Source organism: Leptonychotes weddellii, chromosome 4 (assembly GCF_054177405.1).
Source record: "Leptonychotes weddellii isolate Sample4059 chromosome 4, ASM5417740v2, whole genome shotgun sequence".
Lineage (NCBI taxonomy): Eukaryota > Metazoa > Chordata > Mammalia > Carnivora > Phocidae > Leptonychotes > Leptonychotes weddellii.
The window spans coordinates 121,404,117-121,428,422 of record NC_138372.1 but is presented as its reverse complement, the minus strand read 5'-3'; the positions used below and the strand labels follow the sequence as shown (position 1 = coordinate 121,428,422).

The following is a 24,306-nucleotide window of genomic DNA, read 5'->3' as shown; positions in this document are numbered from 1 at the left end:
AAAAAAAAATAAATCAATCTTTTAAAAAAAAAAAATCTCAGTTAAGAGGACTAGAGACCTTTTCTAATGCTAATGGTGACCATGTGAAAGTGGGGCAAAAGCGAGCCATAGATTTTCATTGGTAGAGTCAGAAGGGGGGGCTGTTTTTAGAACAGCCAGAGTCCAGAATATTAGTTATGAAACCCTTCAGGCTGAAGAAGGTATGTCAGTTAGTATGCTTTCACCTACAAGTAGTAGAAAACTGAACATAAATGAACGTCAACATTAAAGAGTATTTATTGGCTATTTTTAAACGAAGTATAATTGACATAAAATATCTTGTTAGTTTCAGGTGTACATAACAGTGATTGGATATTTTTATACATTGTGAAATGATCCCCTGGTAAGCCTAGTTGCCATCTGCTACCATACAAAGTTATTGTAATATTATTAACTATATTTCCTATGTTGTACATTACAGTTCCATGACTATTTTATAATTGAAAGTTTGTACCTCTATTTCATCTGCTCCCCCCTAGATCTCTCCTCTGTTAACCAACAGTGTGTTTCCTGTGTATGTGAGTCTGTTTCTGTTTCATTATTTTTTTTAGTTTTCTAGATTCCATATATAAATGAAATCATGTGGTATTTGTCCTTCTCTGTATATTTCACTTAGCAAAATACCCTGTAGGTCAATCCATGTTGTGGGAAATGGCAGGATTTCATTCTTTTTATGACTGAGTAATATTTCAGTGTGTGTGTGTACCATATCTTTTTTATCCATTTATCTATCAGCTTCATTTTTTTACAGTTCTTTTCACTCTGCATTTCTCTATGTGTCATTTGGCTTCATGCTGTGGCTTTCCAGTAGCAACCAGAGTTTATTGCTTCTTTCAGATCCAGAAGAATGATCACTCTCTTGTGTATAACCAGTTAGTTATGTTTTTATTGGATTACCTATGAAACAGTTGTTATGACTGTAGAACACCAAGGACCTGAATGCTTTAGATCTTGGTTATTTGAGCCAATTACTTTGACAAGGAAGATCAGGTAACTCTTACCGACTTAGTGTCTAAGTCTTAAACCAATTAAAGTCCAACCCAGAAGTGGGAGCGGATTAAGTCCCAGAAATCATGTGACTGCTAAATAATGAAGAGAGAGAGGAATTGATAAGATAAGGAAAGAAAACACAGTATTCACAAACACAATGTGTTTGGAGTTCCAACAGCCAGAAAAATGCTTTGACACAAAAGGCTGCGATTCCTCTCCACAGCTAGAGGGGGGAACATTACTGGTTCTCACTAGCTCTACCCAAGAAAAGTGGTGAATTCATGAACATCATCATTTCTAGAGGAAGATCTTGACAGCAAGTTGAGGAGATCAAGTGGAAGAACTGAGGAGTTATTACAGAGTAAACATTAGATAATACCATGAGGACTTTCAGAAATAACATGGCAGGGGTGCCTGGGTGGCTCAGTCAGTTAAGTGTCTGCCTTCAGCTCAAATCATGATCCCAGAGTCCTGAGATCGAGCCCCTCATTGGGGCTCCCTGCTCAGCAGGGAGTCTGCTTCTCCCTCTGCCCCTCACCCCACTCGTGCTCTCTCTCTCTCTCTCATTCTCTTTGTCTTTCTTTCAAATAAACAAAATCTTAAAAAAAAAGAAATAAATTGGAAAATGAAAGTTTATCTCACTAAGATAGGAAGGTAAAGGCTTATATTATAATAATGTGTGTGTAAAAAAGAATAGCGACTTTACGTTGTAATCTTTTCATGGACACACATGTAAAGATCTCCCAAAAGAAAGGAAAAGGCAAAGACTTTATGTAACTATACATATTGTAAGAAAAATATAACAAATAAAATAGAAGCAAAAATTCCAGAATTGAAGAGAGATCTCTTTTTGAATTTTAAAAATATATATATAAAGTCTGTTGATAATGTCAATAATAATAAGAAACAAACACTAGTATATTTCAAAGAGAAATTTTGCAAACAAGCATCATCCTGGAAAAATAAAGAGAAAAGGTTTCCAATAAAGGAAAATAAAATTGGGCTACCCTCCAATTTTTCACCCATTTTTACCTCCAGTTGACCAATCTCTACTAAGATTTATAATAACAGGAGCATGAGTCCACAATCCTACACATAGGCAAATTTTAATCAATGTGCCAAGGAAAATAAAAATACACAGAGCTCAGTAAGGGTACAACTTTCTTATCTAAAACAATCACAACAAAAAATCTGACTGCAAGATTAGTCCAGCCAAACAAGGTATTAATATATTTCAGTAACGAAGAAATGACGCTATAAAATGACTACTATTAAATACTGAACTGTTTTGTGATGTCTAGATAGTTATTATAAATATAAAAACACAACAATAACATGTTCTACCTAAAAACTAATAATATGCAAAACATGTAGTTACAGGAGGACTGAAAGAAAGTAAAAAAGATAATAAATCCCTCTTCGTATTTCAGAATGAACATTTATATGAGATATATTTACCATTTATATTGAGAAAGAATATAATTTTAATAGATTTTTGGAAAACACTTTTTAAGAATTATCTTTTATATGTCAAAGTTATAAAACAAATGAAAAGGAGCATAAAGAAATAATAATGGATATCTAACAATAAGTAAGAATTAAGGTCGGGCTGCCTGGGTGGCTCAGATGGTTAAGCGTCTGCCTTCGGCTCAGGTCATGGTCCCAGGGTCCTGGGATCGAGCCCCACATCGGGCTCCTGACTCAGCGGGGAGTCTGCTTCTTCCTCTCCCTCTGCCTCTCCCACTGCTCATGCTCTCTCTCTCTCCCTCTATCTCTGTGTCTCAAATGAATAAATAAAATCTTTAAAAAATAATAATAATAAAATAATAAAAAAATAAAAATGTTAAAAAAAGAATTAAGGTCTGAAATTAAGACTAATTGTACAAAAAATACACATTATATGAGAGATACAACTGAAATAAAACATGGAAAGCTTTAAAATATTTCTTATATAAAATGTACAAACTGGTTATTAAAAGACAACCTAAGAATGGATAAGAACTGGCTAGTCATATAAAAGGAAATGCAAATTGTCAACATGAAATGATGCTCATTTTCTAATAGTAATAGACATGCCAATTTAAGCTGCAATGAGGCACAGATTTTCACATATCAAGATTGGTAAAAATGTTAGGCTGATGACATCTGTTGCTGGCAAGGGTGTGACCAAATGGGCTCCCTTATTTGCTGGTCAAAGTGTGACTAATTTTAAAAATGAATATACCATTTTCTTAAGCAAATTTCAATGAGGGGAAACAATTCTACAGAAATGTAAGCATTCAAGTCAAAGGGGATAATATGCACAGACAAATATATATGTATACACACAAAAAGATGCCTATTGTAGAACTGTTTGTAGGAGCAAATATTGACTGTTCAACATTAAAAAACTTTTGAATAAACCATAGAATACACTGGATGTGGAATATAATACAGTAATGAAAAAAATTGCTCAGATATATTTGACCTAGAATGATAGTCACTATATAAAGTGAAAATAATACATAACAAGAAGAGTAATAATATATATACCCTGAACGCTTTTTTAAAAAATGGTAAAGGAAAATATCTTCATATATCTTATATATGCAGATATATGAGTGAATTTTGTAGGCTTATATGCACATTACATACATACATAGGTTTTCTTGAGCAAGAAGGATATTTTCATCGAACTGCTAATACTTATCACCTCAGGTGGGTGATGCTAGTGGGGACAGTGGAGAGAAATTAAAAAGGTTTTCATCATATATCTCTGTATCAATCGAATAATGGCAAGCAGGTAATATATTTGACATTAAAAGTATTTTTTAGTTATGTTCAAAGTAATTAAAAAACAAAAAGTTAGGAAAACTCTATACCATGCAAACCAATAATCAAAGTACCATAGTACAAATAGGGTGAGCAAAAAATTTATTGCCCAAACTAGAACACTTTTAAGAATGCAAGAGGAAGCTAACCAATAGGCTGCCATTCTGGTACAATCCAGAATGGGTCCCAGATATCTGGGGTGTGTGGTCACCCTATGAATAAAATAAACTTCAAAAATATTATCAAAGTAAACAAAGAAGAATATTAAATTCCAGCCAGTTAACATCCAGTGCAATATTAGTTTCTGTTGTAGAATTTAGTGATTCATCACTTACATACAACACCTGGTGCTAATCACAAGTGCCCTCCTTAATGCCCACCACCTGTTGAACCCATCCCATTGCCCACCTCCAGTAACCCCCAGTTTGTTCTCTATAAGTAAGAGTCTGTTTCCTGGGTTGCCTCTCTCTTTTTTCCCCATGTTTGTTTGTTTTGTTTCTTAAATTCCACATATGAATGAAATCATATAGTATTTGTCTTTCTCTGACTTATTTCGCTTAGCATAATAAATACTCTCTAGTTCTATCCACATTGTTGTAAAGGGCAAGATTTCATTCTTTTCATGGCTGAGTAATATTTCTGTGTGTGGATGTGTGTTTGTGTGTGTGTGTGTGTTATACATATAAACCACATTTTTTTAATCCATTCATCAGTCAATGGACATTTAGGCTCTTTCCATAATTTGGTTATTATTGATAACACTGCTATAAACAGCAGGGTGAATATATCCCTTTGAATCAGTATTTTTGTATCCTTTGGGTAAATATCTAGTAGTACAATTGCTGGATCGTAGGGTACTTCTATTTTTAACTTTTTGAGGAACCTCCATACTATTTTCCAGAGTGGCTGCACCAGCTTGCATTCCCACCAACAGTGTAGGAGGGTTCCCCTTTCTCCGCATCCTCGCCAACATCTGTCGTTTCCTGTTTTTAATTTTAGCCATTCTGACTGGTGTGAGGTGATATCTCATTGTAGTTTTGATCTGTATTTCCCTGATGATGAGTGATGTTGAGCTTCTTTTCATGTGTCTGTTGGCCATCTGTATGTCTACAAAGAATATTTTATTTTTTTGAAAGATTTTATTTATTTATTTAACAGAGAGAGACACAGCGAGAGAGGGAACACAAGCAGGGGGAGTGGGAGAGGGAGAAGCAGGCTTCCCACGGAGCAGGGAGCCCGATGCGGGGCTGGATCCCAGGATCCTGGGATCATGACCTGAGCCGAAGGCAGACGCTTAACGACTAAGCCACCCAGGTGCCCCAGGAATATTTTATTTTATTTTAATTTAATTTAATTTTATTTTTTAAGATTTTATTTATTTATTTGAGAGAGAGAGAGCACATGAGAGGGGGAGGGTCAGAGGGAGAAGCAGACTCCCTGCCGAGCAGGGAGCCCGATGCGGGACTCGATCCCTGGACTCCAGGATCATGACCTGAGCCGAAGGCAGTCGCTTAACCAACTGAGCCACCCAGGTGCCCAGGAATATTTTATTTTAATAAAAATTATTGTAAAGAGCAAAGAGACTAGTCACAATCTTTACATACAATATATGGCAATATTAAAGCAAAAATTCTTAGAAGTATGTCAATCTTCTCATTCCCTTCTGTCTTGGAGAAAGACATAGCCTCCTGTATCCTTAAAGTAACAACTTTAAAAATGCACTTGAGATTTTATTCCACATGGCCTCCTCTTAGACTCAATTTGATTTAATTAGTTATCTATTCTTTTTCTTGAAACATTGGCGTCTCCACTGAGAAATTCCTATCATATAACAAATATGTCATGTAACTGTTCCCAAAGAAAGCAGTTACGGCATTACAGTTATGAAAAGGGCTCTGGAGTTAGATAGCCTAAGCATAATTTTTGATTCTAGCATCCACTAACTGTGCCTTTGGACAAATTACTCTGTCTCTTTATGCCTCAGTTTTTTCCTTTGAAAGAAATTGTATATTATGTCCCGGTGTAATAAAGGAGTAATGATAGCAGTGAACTCAAAGGATCTTTCTGAGAATAGAGAGATATGTAGTTAAGCTTTGTGTGTTTTACAGAAGCACACATTCAACACTGTGATTGAAAGTACCATAGGAGTACTTTTTCATCTGTGAATCTTCAGTGCTGAGAACCACACCTTAATCTTGAAGTTGTTCAGAAAATATTTATTAAGTTTAAAAAGTCAATTATATCATCATTATTACTAAGATACCATTCTTTATTTCCCTCTTTTTCTCCTTTTTCCATAAACTTTCTTTTTTTTAATTTTATTTTATTATGTTATGTTAGTCACCATACATTACATCATTAGTTTTTGATGAAGTGTTCCATGATTCATTGTTTGCGTATAACACTCAGTGCTCCATGCAGTACGTGCCCTCTTTAATACCCATCACCAGGCTAACCCATCCCCCCAGCCTCCTCCTTCTAGAACCCTCAATTTGTTTCTCAGAGTCCAATGGATAACTTCTTAATTAACATCTCTACTATAAATATGACAATGCATTTCCTAAGATGTTTTTTAAGATGCCCTCAATGCAGGCCTATAACGTGATATCCTATGATTCACCAAAATTTGTTGTGATATGTATGTGTTACATATAATTATATATGTTGTCTGCTTTTTAAATTTTATTTTATTATGTTATGTTAATCAACATGCATGACATAATTAGTTTTTGATGTAGTGTTCCATGATTCATTGTTTGCATATAACACCCAGTGCTCCATGCAGAACATGCCCTCCTTAATACCCATCACCGGGCTAACCCATCCCCCTACCCTCCTCCCCTCTAGAACCCTCAGTTTGTTTCTCAGAGTCGGGGGTGGGGGCGGCGGGAATATGGGTGAAGGTAGTCAAAAGGTACAAAATTCCCATTATAAAATTAGTAAGTCCTGGGACTATCATGTAAAGCATGGTGACTATAGTTAAGAGTGCCATATTGTATATTTGAAAGTTGCTAATAGAGTAGATCTTATAACTTCTCATCACAAGAAAAAAATTGTAACTGTATAGTGATGGATGTTATCTGGACTTACTGTGGTGATCATTTTGAAATATACACAAATATTGAATCATTGTTGTATGCCTGAAACTAATGTTACATGCCAATTATATCTCAACCAAAAAAAATGTCTGGGGGGTCGATATGGGTAAGGCAGGAATCTGCCATTTGAATGTATGCTGAGCCACTTTATGTGACCTTGGGTGGAAAAAGAATGCTATACTCCTACATTGGTATTCATCTTATCTAGGTAAAAAGCACCTCTGGGTGGAACGGCATCATTTAAAAACACTTAGATTCTTAATTAGTTACTATGGCTGCAAGGCTAATCATAGACGCAGTCATTAGATGATAGCATATTAATCTTCTTTTGATTCCCTGCCTATCTATGTGAACAACCTTAGTAAACAAGTCTCTAAAAAAGTTTATTTTGCAAACTTTGTTTTCAAAGAGATAGGTGTATGTGTATGTCAATATAATATAATAAATATGTAATTATACTGCACACAGTGCTGCTATATTATATATTATATATTACATTATATACATATATAAATATGGGTAGTGCTACTATAATTACTATAATCAGGGGAAATATATATGTATATGCCTGTGTTTTGAAGTTTTTATTTTAATGAAATCCAGATTATTAATTATTTCTTTCATGAATCATTCCTTTGGAATTTTATTTAAAAAGTCATTACCACTGATGTTGAGTATCATTTTGAGTTTGTTGACCATTTGCCATTTGTATGTCTTCTTTGAAAGAATGTCTGTTCATGTCATCAGCCTATTTAATTGGATTATTCCTTTTTTGGGTGTTCGTTTTTGTTGAGTTTGTAAGTTCTCTATACATTTTGGTATTATGCCTTTATCAGATAAGTCATTTGCAGATATCTTCTCCCATTCCATAAGTTGCCTTTTAGTTTTGTTGATTGTTTCTTTCACTGCGCAGGAGCTTTTTATTTTGATGAAGTCCCAAGAGTTTATTCTTGTTTTTGTTTCCCTTGCCTCCAGAGACATATCTAGTAAGAAGTTGCTACGGCCGATGTCAAAGAGGTTACTGCCTGTGTTCTCCTCTAGGATTTTGATGGATTCCTGTCTCACATTTAGGTCTTTCAGCCCTTTTGAATTTATTTTTGTGTATTTTTTAAGAAAGTGGTCCAGTTTCATTCTTTTGCATGTTGCTGTCCAGTTTTCCCAACACCATTTGATCAGGGACATACAAATCAAAACTACAATATGAGATACAACATGAGCTATCACCTCACACCTGTCAGAATGGCTAAAATCAACAACACAAGAAACAACAAGTATCGGCAAAGATTCAGAGAGAGGGGAACTCTCTTGCATTCTTGAATGCTAACTGGTGCAGCCACTCTGAAAGAGTATGGAGGTTTCTCAGAAAGTTAAAAATAGAACTACCCTATGATCCAGTAATTGCACTACTATGTATTTACCCAAAGAATACAAAAATACTAATTCAAAGGGATACATGCACCCCAATGTTTATAGCAGCATTATCAAAGATAGCCAAATTATGGAAAGAACCCAATGTCTATTGACTGATAAATGGATGAAGAAGATGTGGGGAGTATATATATGTATATACACGCACACACACACATAAATATATAATGGAAAATATATAATATATAATAAAAAAGAATGAAATCTTGCCATTGGTAACAATTTTGCCTTTTGAAAGTGGATCCTCTAGTCCTAGTCAAGCCTTAGGTGATTACAGGCATGGCCAACATCTTAACTGTAGCCCCATGGAAGACAGAGTCAGAAGTACCTAGTTAAGCTCCTCCTAAATTTCTGGCCCACAGAAACTATATAGTAATAAATGTTTGTTGTTTTAAGCTACTAAGTTTTGTGATAATTTATTATGTAGTAATAGATAATGAACAAGCTGCTACCAGAGACTTATTCTCCTCATGTTGAAAGACATGAGTACAAGTAGCCAAACCCAGTTGGGCAAATACATTTCAAACCTCTGCTCTTGTCCAGTCTGCAAATGTCCACTATCCAAAGCACAGGCTTTTGGTCAAACTCAACATCAATGGTCAGAGAAATACTTCTCTATAGGAGGCCATGGCCACTTGAAGATATCAGGTTCAAATCTTTAGAAATTTATAGGGAAGAGGAGTCTTTGCAGATGTGATTAAGAATTTTGACATAATAAGATTATCCTGGATTATCTATTTGGGCCCTAAATGGCCATCACAAGTGTCTTTATAAGAGAAAGGTAGGGGTGGGAATGCAAACTAGTGTAGCCATTCTGGAAAACAGTACGGAGGTTCCTCAAAAAAGTTAAAAATAGAACTGCCCTGGGGCGCCTGGGTGGCTCAGATGGTTAAGCGTCTGCCTTCGGCTTGGGTCGTGATCTCCAGGTCCTGGGATCAAGCCCCACATCTGGGCTCCCAGCTCAGCGAGGAGTCTGCTTCTCCCTCTGCCTCTCCCTCTGCTTGTGCTCTGTGTGTCTCTCTTTCTCAAATGAATAAATTTTAAAAATCTTTAAAAAAATAGAACTGCCCCATGATCCAGCAATTGCACTACTAGGTATTTACACAAAGGATACAAAAATACAGATTGGAAAGGATACATGCACCCAGATGTTACACACACACACACACACACACACACACACACACAGGAATATTACTCAGCCATGAAAAAAGAATGGAATCTTGCCATTTGCAGTGACATGGATGGAGCTAGGGAGTATCATGCTAAGTAAAATAAGTCAGAGAAAGACAAATACTGTATGATTTCACTCATATGTGGAATTTAAAAAACAAAACAAATGAACATAGGGGGAAAAAAAGAGAGGCAAACCAGGAAACAGACACTTAAGTATAGAGAACAAACTGATGGTTACCAGAGGGGAGGTGAGCGGGGTGGGGGTATGGGTTAAATAAGTGATAGGGATTAAGGAAGGAACTTGTGATAAGCACCAAGTCTTGCATGTAAGTGTTGAATCACGAAATTCTATACCAGAACTAATATTACACTGTATGTTAACTAACTAGAATTTAAATAAAAAACTTGAAAGAAAAAAAAGAGAGAAAGGCAGGGGGAGACTTGACACACACATAGAGAAGCAGGTGATAAAGTTGCAGGCAGAGACTGGAACCATGTGGCCACAAGCCAAGGAACACCAAAAACTGCTGGTGGCCAACAGAAAAAAGAAGAGGCAAACAAATGGATACCTTCCTTTTGGACTTCTGACATCCAGAACTGTGACAAAAGAAACTTCTGTTGTTTTTGGTAATTTGCCACAGCAGCCCTAGAAAACTGATACATCCTCTGATGGGGTAGAGGGAAGAGTTGAATACTAGCTGAAAAATAATCCAATTTAGTTTTGCATCCCTTCAAAGTTAACCAGAAAATAACACCTGCACCCCAGTGTTTATAGCAGCAATGTCCACAATAGCCAAACTATGGAAAGAGCCCAGATGTCCATCGACAGATGAATGGATAAAGAAGATGTTGTATATATATATGTATGTATTCAATGGAATATTACTCAGCCACCCAAAAAAATGAAATCTTGCCATTTGCAACAATGTGGATGGAACTAGAGGGTATAATGCTAAGTGAAATAAGTCAATCAGAGAAAGTAAATTATCATAGGATTTCACTCATATGTGGAATTTAAGAAACAAAACAGAAGCATAGAGGAAGGGAGGGCAAAATAAAACAAGATGTAACCAGAGAGGAAGACAAACCAAAAGAGACTCTTAAGCATAGGAAACAAACTGAGGGTTGCTGGAGGGGAGGGGGGTGAGGGGATGGGGTAGCAGGGTGATGGACGTTAAGGAGGGCACATGACATAATGAGCACTGGGTATTATATAAGGCTGATCAATCACTGACCTCTACCTCTGAAACTAATAATACACTATATGTTAACTAATTGAATTTAAATATATATATACATATATATATCTGCAGAAAATAAAAAAGACTATGCATTGATACTACCAAAATAAATGAGCAAATGAACATGTAAATAAGCAAATGAAAATGTAGATAAGGAAAATGAAGAATTCAGATCAAAGATTACCTATGAAAGCAGTAGAAAATGTCAGATTTTTCTTCTTAACACTCTCTAAGAAACCAAAGTAAAAAAAAAATCTAAAAAATAATACAGTATGAGGAGAAGAGATAACAGAGAAAATGAAGGTGAGCTCTTTAGGTTTAGGAAAAAAGTGGAGAATAAAATGGAAACCAGAAACAAGTGCCCCGTTAGAACAGGCATATGGAAGACATGGTGGAGAAAACCACAAAAAATGAAATTAAGAAAATCAAAGACAAATATATAAAAGAAAAGGTGAAATAGAAAATCCACTGTATACACAATTAGTGTTTCTGAAGAAGATACTGTTACAAGTGCAAGGGAAGTAATTCAAAGAAGAAAACTATGCTGAAATGAAAGACATGTAAATCTATGGATTGAAAAGACATTATATATTTTTAGAACAATTTATATAACATCATGTTTTATACTGGAAAATATTGCAATTCACAGTCATTGTGATCCTGGCTTTTCTCTTTTAATTTTCCATATCCATATTAAATATGAGGAAATCTTCAAACATGTCATGATGCTTATAAGAAATTATTATTGGTAAAGTAAATCAAGTAAAGTAACTCAAGAGATGGATATCTAAGGTTCTTTCCAACTCCCTGATTCTATTAACCTTAGTCTGAGCCATCCTTCTTATCAGGCTTGAATAAAAACAATTTCAGAAACCAACTGTAATATGCACTCATATATACCTGTTAATGTATACATAAAGGCACTGAAGTCAGTAATTGTTACCTCTATAGGAGTCAATCTTTTAGTGTATAGTAACATCTTTATATACTGTAGCAAACATTTGGCAAACAAATCAACTGGTATAACATTACTTTTCTGTATGTTATACATACATATAAGAACATATACCTACATATAAATGAGTTTTTTAAAAATTCATTGGAGCAATGGCTTAACCAAGTGGCTTTTTACATATTCATGTGCCATGCAATTTGTTAAAATGATCCAAGAAATAAGTACTAATTCTATGCTGTATTTTTGCATAATATTTTTGGTAAATTGGAAAACATGCACATTTGTCTATCTTCTTTTTATCCTAATGTTTCAAATTTTTATTTAAATTCCAGCTAGCATAAAGTGTAATATTAGTTTCAGGTGTAGAATTTAGTGATTCATCACTTATATATAACACCCAGTGCTCATCACAAGTGCCCTCCTTGGGGCGCCTGGGTGGCTCAGTTGGTTAAGCGACTGCCTACAGCTCAGATCATGATCCCCAGAATCCTGAGATGGAGTCCCGCATCAGGCTCCCTGCTCAGCGGGGAGTCTGCTTCTCCCTCTGAACCTCTTCCCTCTCATGCTCTCTCTCTCAAATAAATAAAAAATCTTAAAAAAAAAAAAAGTGCACTCCTTAATGCCCATCACCCATTTATCCTATCCCCTGCCCACCTCCCTCCATCAACCCTCAATTTGTTCTCTATAGTTAAGAGTCTCTCTTATAGGTTTTTTTTTTAATAATGGCATGGCAAAAATGAAATGCTCTATGTTTTATCAAAGAGAAATGTATGTATGATTTATTGTGGGTTTTTTTTTTTTTGAGTTAAATGGAAACCCATAGGAAGTTGATTTAATAGGTAAATGTTAATTCTTTACTACCTCTTCAGGAATGTGTATAATGGCAACATGAGGTTAGTTATAGAAAATATATCCATTTGCACTTAAGATATTTGCAGTATGACTGAGGAGACTGGCACTAACAAATATTTTGTTTACAAAAGCATACACTTAACAAAGATAAGTGATATAAAAGTGTCCAAGGGATGATGTAGTATCTGCCCTTTATATCAAATGGCAACAAGAAACTGGGACTGTGCTTTCTTAGTCTGTTTTTCTCCTCGGGCTTGGCAGGGATCTTGCACATTGACTGATAGTAAGCGTTGGGTGATTAAATGAATGTTCAAACACTAATTCCTACAGTAAAGCAGATAGTAAATACAATTAAAGTCAGGATAAACCCAGAGACCATTTACACTTTTCACAGGTGACCAGAGTAATGCACACTTTTCTGAGAGACAGATGAAGACTAGAAGCCCGTGACTAAAGCCATTCTTCCACTTACCCTGTTTGTTTGGTGACAACATACAGGCTAAGATTGCTTGAAATCCTTCTGGAAGCTCTGATAGCATGGCATTGTTAATTTGCTTGACAGAACTAGTCCAGTCCTGTGTAGAACAGAATCTGAATCCTTAGGAAATTCTTCCTAATACCTCAACTAGATTCCAGATTCGGGTAATCCCCACCTTCTACTACATTCCTTAGAAATAAAAAATGAACAAGTATTGTCTGCTTTCCTACTCCTATGTAACAATACACACACACTTGATCCCATTGTTTCTTAGCAAAGTTCTATCTCAAACATCCCAGACAAATTGGATTGTTACAAATGCTGTAGACTAGGGGAAACTGGGTGGCTCAGTCGGTTAAGCGTCCGCCTTCGGCTCAAGTCATGGTCCCAGGGTCCTGGGATCGAGCCCCGCATCGGGCTCCCTGCTCGGCGGGAAGCCTGCTTCTCCCTCTCCCGCTGCCCCTGATTGTGTTCCTGCTCTCACTATCTCTCTCTCTCTTTCAAATAAAATAAATAAAATCCTCAAAAAAAAATGCTGTATAATAAATTTCAACTTCACTCTGTCAAGAGGTTTTCTCTTATTCTTATGTAAATTCTTTTTGTTGCTCTTTTGTAGTGGCAGGAAACTGGACTGGAAAACCTCTTAAATGCATCTCAACTTCATGATTTCAGAATTTATTGTACTTTGTCTACATAGTATAACTTCTAAAATAGGTACTTCTATTTCCCCAAATGAACCAGATCCTCTCAGTGATTTATGGGATTAAATTATGGAGTCTGGGAGAAGCTCTAAATATGTGAGGGTTTGTGTATATACTTGTTTATTCTTTAACTATAGAAAACTATTCTTTATGCCTAGTCAGCTGAGCCATGCTAAAGTTATTTTCCTTAAAATGCACATATTAAGACCAAGTATTATAACATTGTTGTTTTTAAAATTGTTATATATTAGAAAAGTCCCCAATTTAACCATACTATTATATAATTACTTTTTACAGGACACTATGATAAAAAATCGTACCAATTGCCCGAATAATGAACCTCAAGTTTTAAAAAAACATGCATGTGATGATAATAAGGTAATAATTATTTGGAATTTATATGTCATTTAAGCTTGATTTTATAGAAGCTTATATTATTTGTATGTGTTAGATAATTATATTCATTATATTAATAACATATTCTTTTCGTTCTAACCAGACAATTCCCACTGACCTATTAAATTATACTATTGTCTTCTTTTATACTTTTATTTTACAAAAAGCCCTATGCTTATTTTGTAAATATTTTTTTCTATTTTAGCATTTCAGTTTTCACTTTGAAAATACTAAAACTGCTGAATTCAAAGACACACATATCCCTTATTTGTGACATTCTTATGCAGGAAAATGCTTGTTAGAGTGATTGCTTGCACACACACACACAAACATCAGTCATCAGCATAATTTACTTCTAGGACTTTGAAATTTTTTCTTTCAATATTTGCTTATTTTCAAACAACTACTACCTCTGGTCAGTGGAATATTAAAATTTACCAACCTTACAACAAAAGTTTGTGTCATTTCCTTCTAGAGAAACTAGTATGATATTCAGTAGTCTTTTTAAAACTCATAGTAGCTGAGTTAACCTCATAGTATCACATTGTATATTCATAAATTCTTTTTATTTTAATTTCTTACTTTAAATATTTGAAAGACTTGTTTGAGGTGAATATGGACCCTTTTTTATCATTGTCAGCTATTCATCCATAGCTCAAAAGGTACAAAAATAAGAAGAGAAATTACATACCTTTCATTATTGTTGCCTCCAGAAGCCCTCTCCTTTGGTTGTCTCATTTAAAATGGAATAATCTTGTTAAATGTTCATCCATAAGTGATAAGATCATAAATTTATATTATAAAGAAAAGAGACTTCAAAAAGTCAAATAACCATTAAGCCAAATTCTAGGCCCTTCAGACTGTCACTCAGGAGCTAAACAGTTTTAGTCTAGTTACTTGTCAGTCATGTGATTAACTGGAATGGAAATCTGGGGTGGAGGTGGGGCATTATTTGGCAATACAGCTCTGGCTTTTGGCTCTTTAGGAAAGCTTGTCATTTTTTAATATTTTATTTGAACCACAACGCTTCTGATTTTTTTTTTCCTGTAATAGGAAGGTATGTTTTTATATCGTGCTGCTCGCAAGTTGAAGCAGTTTGTTAAAATGAATAACAGTGAGGATTTTAATCTCCACTTATCAAGAGTTTCACAGGGCACATTACAATTGTTGAACTGTACCCCCAAGGTAAGTTGTTTACTTTGAACAAAAATATCAACTAGTCCTGTGATAGGATACTATAATTCTCTAATGATCATTATCTATTATCATAGAATTCTAACTGCTTATTATTACCTAAAGTTGAAATAGATTATGGAAGCAGAATAAAAATAAGTGAGTGCATACCTCATTGCTATGATAACTTTGAAGGAGCTTAATGTGATAACTTGGGTGGGAATGGTAAATTTTTACCTCTAAATCTCATTAATAATTTTAACCCATATGTACACATTTATAAGAACTCATAGACAATAAGACAGATAATCAAATGTATTTAACAGATATCTTTACATGTTAAAACTTTACATGTTAAAACATATATATATCTCCAATTATTTTTTTTGCTTCAATAATTTTGTTAAGTATAGGGCTAATTTTTCCTACTTGTCTGCTAGTGGTTATGAAATATAACAAAACAAAATTTGGAAGACACAATCTTGATACTAAGCCACAGTATGGAGAAAAATATAGTATCTACTTTATAGGATGGTGACAGGGTTAATTAAATAGCATAATTCATGTAAAGTGCTTAGTACTAGAAAGGTTTCAATAAGTGATATATTATTATTACCACAACCCCCACTTCAGAAATTTTACCAGCTGCCTCACAAAGCCAAAAGGTTTCTTATGATTTTTTAAAAAGAAATTTTTAACATTTTCATGACAGAAAAAGGGTCTTGTGTGTTTTTATTTTTTTTAATACCAGTAGTTGCCCACAGGAGGTAAGATTTAAGATTATCCTTGAGTCCTGTTGACAATGATGAAGATGATAGAATGTGAACCACTTCATTTATCATCACATTATCTATTTGATGCAAGCCAGTCTCCTCTTGGTGTCCTGGATTTGCCAAGTTTATTTCCAGTTTTGCCCCCTTACTTATGTCAGTCCTCTATATGAAATTTCTACTGTTCTCTTTTCTATAAATCTGTAAGGGAAGAATCACTAAATTCTACACCTGAAACCAATTTTACCATATATGTTAACTAACTTGAATTTAAATAAAAACTTTGAAATAAAAAATTTAAAAATAAACATCCTAAATTGTTAAAAAGAAAAAGGAAAAGAAAACTAACCTGTCTTGCTTTTTCCTTTTCCCTGATACTCTATTTCTAAATGAAATTATTCTTTTTTCATACTATCAAAAAATAAAGTAGATTCTCAAAGAGATTAGATGAATTTGACAGCAATATAAAATTTAGCAATGCCATTAATGAAAGGAGCAATAAAGGAGCAATGCCATTAACGAAAGGAGCAATCTAATAAAGATTAGATGAATTTGACAGCAATATAAAATTTAGCAATGCCATTAATGAAAGGAGCAATAAAGGAGCCATTAATGAAAGGAGCAATAATATTCAATATTATAAATGTGACTTTGTTTTTAAGGAAGGGATAAAACTACCTTCCCTGGGTGAAGTCCAACCCACTAAAAACTTGGTGAGAGTGATTGTATAATTTTCTTTCTTCATCAGCTTTTTATTCAACTTAATTCCTTTATGTTTCCCTTTGAATTTTTTCCTTTTCTACGTTTCCCTTTTCCTTTTTAATGGTTCGGTTTGAAAATATTCATTATAATGTTAATAAAAGGAGACGAGAGGTACCCCTTAGAAATTGGATCCCTTTAAGCTACATTTTTTAAAGCCACTCCTTTATTTTTTATTTTTTTGGAGTTTTATTGATTTATTTATTTGAGAGAGAAAGCATGCAGGGGCGAGAGGTGGGGGAGAGAATCTTAAGCAGGATCCACATCCAGTGCCTGAGCCCCATGTGGGTCTGCATCCCACGTCCCTGAGATCATGACCTGAGCCAAAATGGAGAGTCAGACACTTAACCGACTGAGCCCCCCAGGTGCCCCTTAAAGCCATTACTTTAAAATAAAAGAAGCTAGGGAAAATATCAGAGCACCAATTTTTTTATAAAGCAACAAAGTTAGAACATCAATAGGTAATAAGCAAAAGACATGAGTGAACTACTTTTATAGAACATAAACTAGAAAACAAGTATATGAAGAAAATAGCCATCCTGGTCAGTTAGTAAACCTTCAGCATAACCTAACATGATGGAAATTAAAGATTGAACATTTTAAAATGTGTATTTTTTAAATAGAAATTTAAAACTTTTTTTTATATATTTTTCTAGGAAGACAATAAATCTGTAAAGGAACAGAGAAAACAAAAGAGCTTGTGTTCCCTAGGGATACTACTACAAAAGATAAAAACTTGTTGGAATAAAATTTTGAGGGGCTCCAAAGAACATTGAAAAATATGGAGTGGCAATATAAAGACATATGAACTTCAGTTGTATCCTTCAAGAATCTATCTTCTCGTACAATTCTTGGGGCGGGGGGTAGAATACCCTAGAAGTTATAGAATGCATCCTGGTAAAAGCGGATTAGAGCAATTTCTCAATTGCTACTAGAAGATGGATATAAACAGTGGAAACCAAAGGCTGCAATCGACAAACCTTCGTATGTTTTTGGACCTATATCAATCAGTATTAATTCTGTGATTTTTGTAAGACAATCCAAGTAAGGTATTAGTTGCAATAATACTTTTTAAACCTGTTTTAAAATTTCAGAAGACATATAAAATCTGTGAAGTATATAAGCAGGAATTAAAAATTAACATTGCTTTATTATCAAAATAATTGTATGCACCAGCATACTACGATGAGAGTGGAAATTGTCTTCTGTGCTGGAAATGTTTCAGAGTTAACAGATGTGGATAATGCCAATGAGAGTAAGAGTTAGATACCTTAAAGAAACAGTGGTATGAAGGAGTCCAAGATCCTTAAGAGAGATTAAGACACGTAGTTAAACTTGAATGCATAAGACAGTGCCTTCATTAATGGTATAGCAAATGTTTTAAGATGACCATAAAGAATGATTTCACAAAATAGCAAGTCACCTGTTCTAAGGATGCTAAACCATAATACTGAGTTACTTTTGTCATTTATGTGTAATAAAATTTGTCGAAATGAGTTTGCAATTTGGGAAGTATATTTTTAACAGAATAATATATGTTGTCCTTTTAATTAATGGAATGTGTATTTAATTTTGACACTGTATCTGTATTATATAAAAATATTTTCATACCGTATTACAAACAAATTGCTGACTTTGGATAACATTTCTCTTTTGATAATAAATGACCTATGTAGTAACACTGTCAGATTCACTTCATGAATTTTTAAGAATTTTTAAGACAAGATTTTTAATACTGCACTACTATTTGATCTCTCACTGTCATCGAATATGTGACTTTTAAAACCTTATTAATACTCAGAATGTAAATGAGACCAAAACTATATAAGAACAGGAACATTACTTTCTATGTTAAATTTTAACCTTTTAAAAGAGACTTTTGTATATACCAGATCCAGTTTAGAAAGGTCTGTCAACAGTCTTCACTTACTTACAAAGGGAAATGAAAACCCTAGTCGAGAGTCAGAGTCCTCCCGCAGTCATTCAACTCACATCCTTCCTGCTCTTGTACACCTTCATCAGCACCTGACCGGCTTGATTTGAGCTTCGGGTGATGCACTGTGTGGTGGGGAAGACCTTCCTCTCAGTCCATGTTTATGTCTCACTCTCCCTAACCCTTATGCCCTTCACCCTCACTAGTGCAGATTCCTGTGTAGAACTATACAGAAAGTTGTACAGAGTTCACGGATTGCTCCACTCACAGGGCTTTGAATCAAGTATGTTTTCTGTTTGGTTTTCATTATTGACTCCAGAAAAGGGAGCTGACGAATACTTTTAGGAGCAAACGATTCTTCACCACGCTCTTTCTTTAGAGGGACTTTTCCAAGTAAGCTGTGCTTCCTTCTACCATAAAACATGGTCAGCTGTGTGATACACCTCCACCCTGATGAACTGGCACTGTTGGTAAACCATTAGCTATAGAAATGAGGGAACTTTACGTTTCTAAAGGTAAACTCTTAAAACTGTCCTTGAAAGTGTTTCCATAAAGGCTGTCTAAAACATCCCTAACAAGTGTTGAAATAATTCTGAGATTGTGGTAAAATAAGGAACAATATCTTTAAATGCTTGCTAAAAGTTATTAAAATTTTCTTCCTTGATTTTCATTTGTTTATGGTACATCTGAATTTCAGAGAAAATTCACACTCAAAACAGTATTCAGCATACACTGTTGTCAAATGCTTGGGAAAAAAAATAGCCACACATTTATGGTTATATTTGCCTTCTTTGTTTCCTACCCACTAGCCAGGTAAGTAGAGACAGGCAGGCTAATTAATAATGAACTTGGACATTATACTTTTATTATTTATACTCCCCAATTAAAGACTTGGTTTTTTTTTTAAGATTTTTTATTTATTTATTTGACAGAGAGAGACATAGCGAGAGAGGGAACACAAGCAGGGGGAGTGGGAGAGGGAGAAGCAGGCTTCCTGCGGAGCAGGGAGCCCAATGCGGGGCTCGATCCCAGGACCCTGGGACCATGACCTGAGCCGAAGGCAGACGTTTAACGACTGAGCCACCAAGGCACCCCAAAGGCTTGTTTTATTTCAACGAATGTTTTCTTTCAAATATGTATGTGGATGCTTTAAATCAGCATTTTCTAAAGTTTGTCCCAAGAAACCCTAATCCTCATCAATGCTACAAAAAAAGAAGACAATGACAACAAAGAAGATGAAGAAGAAAGAGGAGGAGGAAGAAATGAAAAAAGGACAAAGAAAAAGAGGGAGGATTCTGTATTCTGGGGTCAGATAAATTTTCTCTTGGAGAGTCACAATTTATATAAGCATATTATTAAAGGCTGTGTAAACTCAATACCGCTTAAAAAAAAAAAGTTTAACACTAACATAACATTTCCAAAACTTGACTAGAGAATGCTAGTTTTATGTAAAAACCATTACCTAAATGTACTTCGGGGAATATTGCATTATACAAAGGGACTCAGTTAAAAGTCTTTTAAAATAGGCTTTCAAGGAATCTCTTGAAGGAAATAACTCCTTTCAGGATTAAGATAGTTCTATTAAAACTAGAAAAGTTTCTTTGCCTTAGGCCATATTTTCATTGACAGCTTACAAAGGACATTTCATCAAATCTACTGTAAATATTTCTCTAGAAACATACATCCTCTACTCTAAGTCAGATAGTCTTTATGGTACTCTGTCCATGCAGTCTTCATGTCTTTAGTTATTATGCTTATTGCTTAGAAAGTTCTTCCAAATTCTTTCCAGATCCTGCTCAAACTTCAAGGGGCATCTCAATTCCTTTCTCCTCAATTGCTATGGCTTCCATGATAATTCTAGATAATGTTAATATTTCTTCCTTTAGTTGCCTAGCACTTACTTGTATGTATCATGCATTATTATCAGATTCATCTTAATATTTTATCTTAAATACAACTATTATTTACATTATTCTATTTATGTTTTCTCCTGAAAGAGTGTATGATCTTTTATGTTCCCTTCAGCTCCTAACGGGAAAAGCCAGGCATATTATGGTTAATAAGTAAAGACAAATTGCGTTAAACCAGTGTATTAATAAAATGTATTTAATTATCAAAACTTACATTAGAATAATAATAGAAAAATAAAATCTGTGGAAATATAATAGGACAAGAGAAATAAAATAGGTAGGTACATTGATAATCACCAATTCCAACAGTTTTTAACATCTCAATATCAAAATATATGTATGCACCTAGATTCATGAGTTATTTAGTATTTAAGAAAGATGCAAAATAGTTACTTTTGTTTGGGAATAACTTGGGATTTATTTTCACTTGTTTGTTTTACATCTTCTCCATACAAAATGCTAAGAAAGAAGTGCGTTTTTTCTGTATATAAGTGGGGGAGAGGTTAGATACACTTTAGGATCTTATTCTCAAAGTGAATCCATTTTTTTAAGTGGGGCTTGAACTCACAATCCTGAGCTCAAGACCTGAGCTGAGATCAAGAGTTGGACACCCAACCAACTGAGCCACCCAGGTGCCCCATCAAAGTGAATCAATTTTCTATCTATATTTTACATGAATAAAATTAAGACATGGCAACATTTACAATTTAGGATTTACTGCTCTTGCTTGCTGATTTTTTCCTTAAGACCTAGTCTACGGATTCCTCCTTTTTGATGCCTTCCCACACTTCCCAGGTGGGGTTAAGGATTCCTTCATTTGTGCCTCCATTGCTAAGCTCAACAAATAGCTCAATAACGTACCAGGTACGACCATGTGAGAGACGGAAATGTGTTTGTTAATTTCTACCTCTGATGTTTATCACAATTTTTTTTAAAGATTTGTTTATTTGAGAGAGAGAGAGAAAGCAGTGGGGAGGGACAGAGGGACAGGGAGAGAGAAACCCTAAACAGACACCATGCTGAGCACAGAGCCCATCATGAGGCTTGATCCCATAATCCCATGACCCTGAGATCATGACCTGAGCCAAAATGGAGAGCCTGATGCTCAACAGACCACACCACTCGGGCACCCCTGATGCTTATCACAAACTTTATGTTTGAAATAATCTGATTGAAATGGGAACATTTTACTTAAAAAATTAATTGGGTAGGAACTCTTACAAATTGTTCTGGAAACGGTTCAAATACTATCACAAATAAAAGGACCTTGGTTTGCAGAACATCTAATCAGGTAAAGTAAAGCTTCCTAGGAGAATCAGAAAGATCTGCCAGAAAAGTACAGAATGACCGTTATCTACCCTATCATCTCCTTGCCTAGCATTCCCAGCAGAAAGGAAATCTTTAGCTGTGAAAAATCTTAAATGTGTAGACAAATACATCTTCCTACTTAAAAAAGAGGTATTACTTTCACTAAGGGTAAGTCAGATACCAGGGTTGGGACTTATATCTTCACAGCCAGTGGGTTTAAAGAAGTTCCAGCTTTTGAATACAGACCACTTAATGGGAAGATGCAACACAGATACAGATAATTAAATCATTCAACAAATATTTATTAAGTATCCATCTCCAATGTGCCAGTTCTGGTCCTAGGGGTACAACAGAGTCCCTGCCTTCAGGGAACATATATTCCAAAAGAGGAGACAGTCCACGAGTGAACAAAATTATTACAGAAAAGAAGTTCTATGGAAAAAAAAAAACAACAAAAAAACAACCCGAGATAGACTGACTGATGGAGACAAGGGGTATTTTAGGTTAGATGATCAAAGAAGACCCCTTTAAAGACATTTGAAAATATTTTATTGGTCTCAAAAATCTCAACATATATCACTGGCAATAAAAGTTTCATTGAAGGATTCAAGTGTTTTGCAAAAGATCAAAACAATACTTCAGCTATAAGACATAGTACACTGTCATAGAAATAAATTACGAAAACATCAAATGTTTGAAGTAGTATGTTGGCCTTAAGTAGTAGTAATGTACAAGCTTTACTTACATATTTTGAAATAATTTCAGATATATGGAAGACTTGCAAAGATAGTACAGAGTGTTCCTGTATGCCCTTTACCAAATTTCCTCTAAGGCTAACATCTTACGTAACCATGCCTACTAGATGCCAGTACCATCCTCCCCCAGGTATGTCTGCAGACATTGCCAAAATGTCTCAGGGAAAAAGTTGAAACCAATGTTCTAGAAGTTTTTGGTTTTACATTTTACAGTTTAGGTCCATGACTCGTTTTGGGTTATTTTTGAATATAAGGTATCATAGGGGGGTTTTGTTTTTTTATTTTGCTTTTCTGCATAGGGACATCCAGTTGTTCCAGTACCGTTTGTTGAAAAGACTACATGCAGTTGGCCTTTGAACAACATGGCCTACCGTCGACCGAAAGCCTTACCAACAACAGTCGATTAACACATATTTTGTATGTTATATGTGTTATATCCTGTAATCTTCTAATAAAGCTAGAGAAAAAGAAAATGTTAAGAAAATCATAAAGAAAATACATTTACAGTATTTGTAAAAAAATAATCCATGTATAAGTGGACACATGCAATTCAAACCTGTGGTGTTCAAGGGTCAACTGCACTTTGTCAACTGAATTGTCTTTGCCCTTTTGTAAAATTCAGTTTATTGTATTTTTCTGAACCTATGGATGCTCTATTCTTTTCCAATGATGTGTCTATCTCCAAATACCACACTGACTTGATTACTATAGCTTTATAATATCTAGAAATTGGGTAGAATAAATCTTCAGAATTTTTTCCAGAATTGTTTTGGCTATTGTAATTCTTTTGCCTTTCCATATACATTTTAGAATCAGCCTATCATACCACAAAAATCTTGCTGAAATTTTGATTCAGAGTGCCCTGAATCTATAGATTAAATTGGGGAGAACTGACGTCTTCACTACGTTTATTCTTTGAATTAATAAACACGGTATTTCTCTAGATCTTTTGAGTTCTTTCATCAGTGTTTGAGTTTTCGGCATATGTATATTTTGTTAGATTTATGTATAACTATTTACTTGTGTGTGTGTGTGCATGCCCACAGGCTACTGTCAATGGTATTTAAAGTTCAAATTCTACTGTTCATCACTGGTATATAGGAAAGACTTATTTTTTTATATTTTCCTTGTATCCTATAATCTTCCTAAAACTAAACTTATCAGTTCTAGTTTTAGATAGATAGAGTCCTTGAGATTTTCTACATAGACAGTCATGTCATCTGCAAATAGACATCGTGTCTTCCATGAACATAGAACTTAAAATCTCATTTTTTAAATTCTTAATTTACTTTTAGCATAGCCCCACCAGCAGAGATTTTGTCAAGCATTACTTTCTGATGTCTGTATTATGAAAATAATAGGCATAATGAATTAGCCTTTTAAAACTATCCAATGCTCCATCTTCACAAATTTTTGGCTATATATTTCCCAGGGCTTTATCTCTCCCCTGCCATTGAGAATCACTGCTCTAAATTAATACTAATAGTTACTGATACATTTCTGCATAAAACACTTTCACTTCAATTTTCAGAT

General features: G+C 34.7%; 1 protein-coding gene and 1 long non-coding RNA gene across 17 annotated transcripts in view; one reads left to right on the top strand and one right to left on the bottom strand.

The window, feature by feature from the left end:
* Positions 1 to 18,177, top strand: part of IL7 (interleukin 7) — a 47,510-nt gene extending 29,333 nt beyond the window's left edge. Inside the window, exons 3-5 of the mRNA XM_006727295.3 lie at positions 14,067 to 14,147; positions 15,219 to 15,350; positions 17,524 to 18,177. Coding sequence (XP_006727358.1) covers positions 14,067 to 14,147; positions 15,219 to 15,350; positions 17,524 to 17,643 — 333 coding nt within the window. The 3' untranslated portion in view covers positions 17,644 to 18,177. The remainder of the gene's footprint in view (positions 1 to 14,066; positions 14,148 to 15,218; positions 15,351 to 17,523) is intronic.
* Positions 1 to 18,990, bottom strand: part of LOC145720924 (uncharacterized) — a 157,405-nt gene extending 138,415 nt beyond the window's left edge. For 11 of the 16 annotated variants that reach the window (XR_014144249.1, XR_014144250.1, XR_014144251.1 and 8 more), the window contains exon 1: positions 14,857 to 15,225. This is a non-coding gene — a long non-coding RNA (uncharacterized LOC145720924). Of the gene's footprint in view, positions 1 to 13,062; positions 14,073 to 14,856; positions 15,226 to 18,797 lie in introns of those variants that run through there. The other 5 variants (XR_014144259.1, XR_014144258.1, XR_014144260.1 and 2 more) reach the window with 3 other exon arrangements.
* Between the last annotated feature and the right edge of the window lie 5,316 nt (positions 18,991 to 24,306).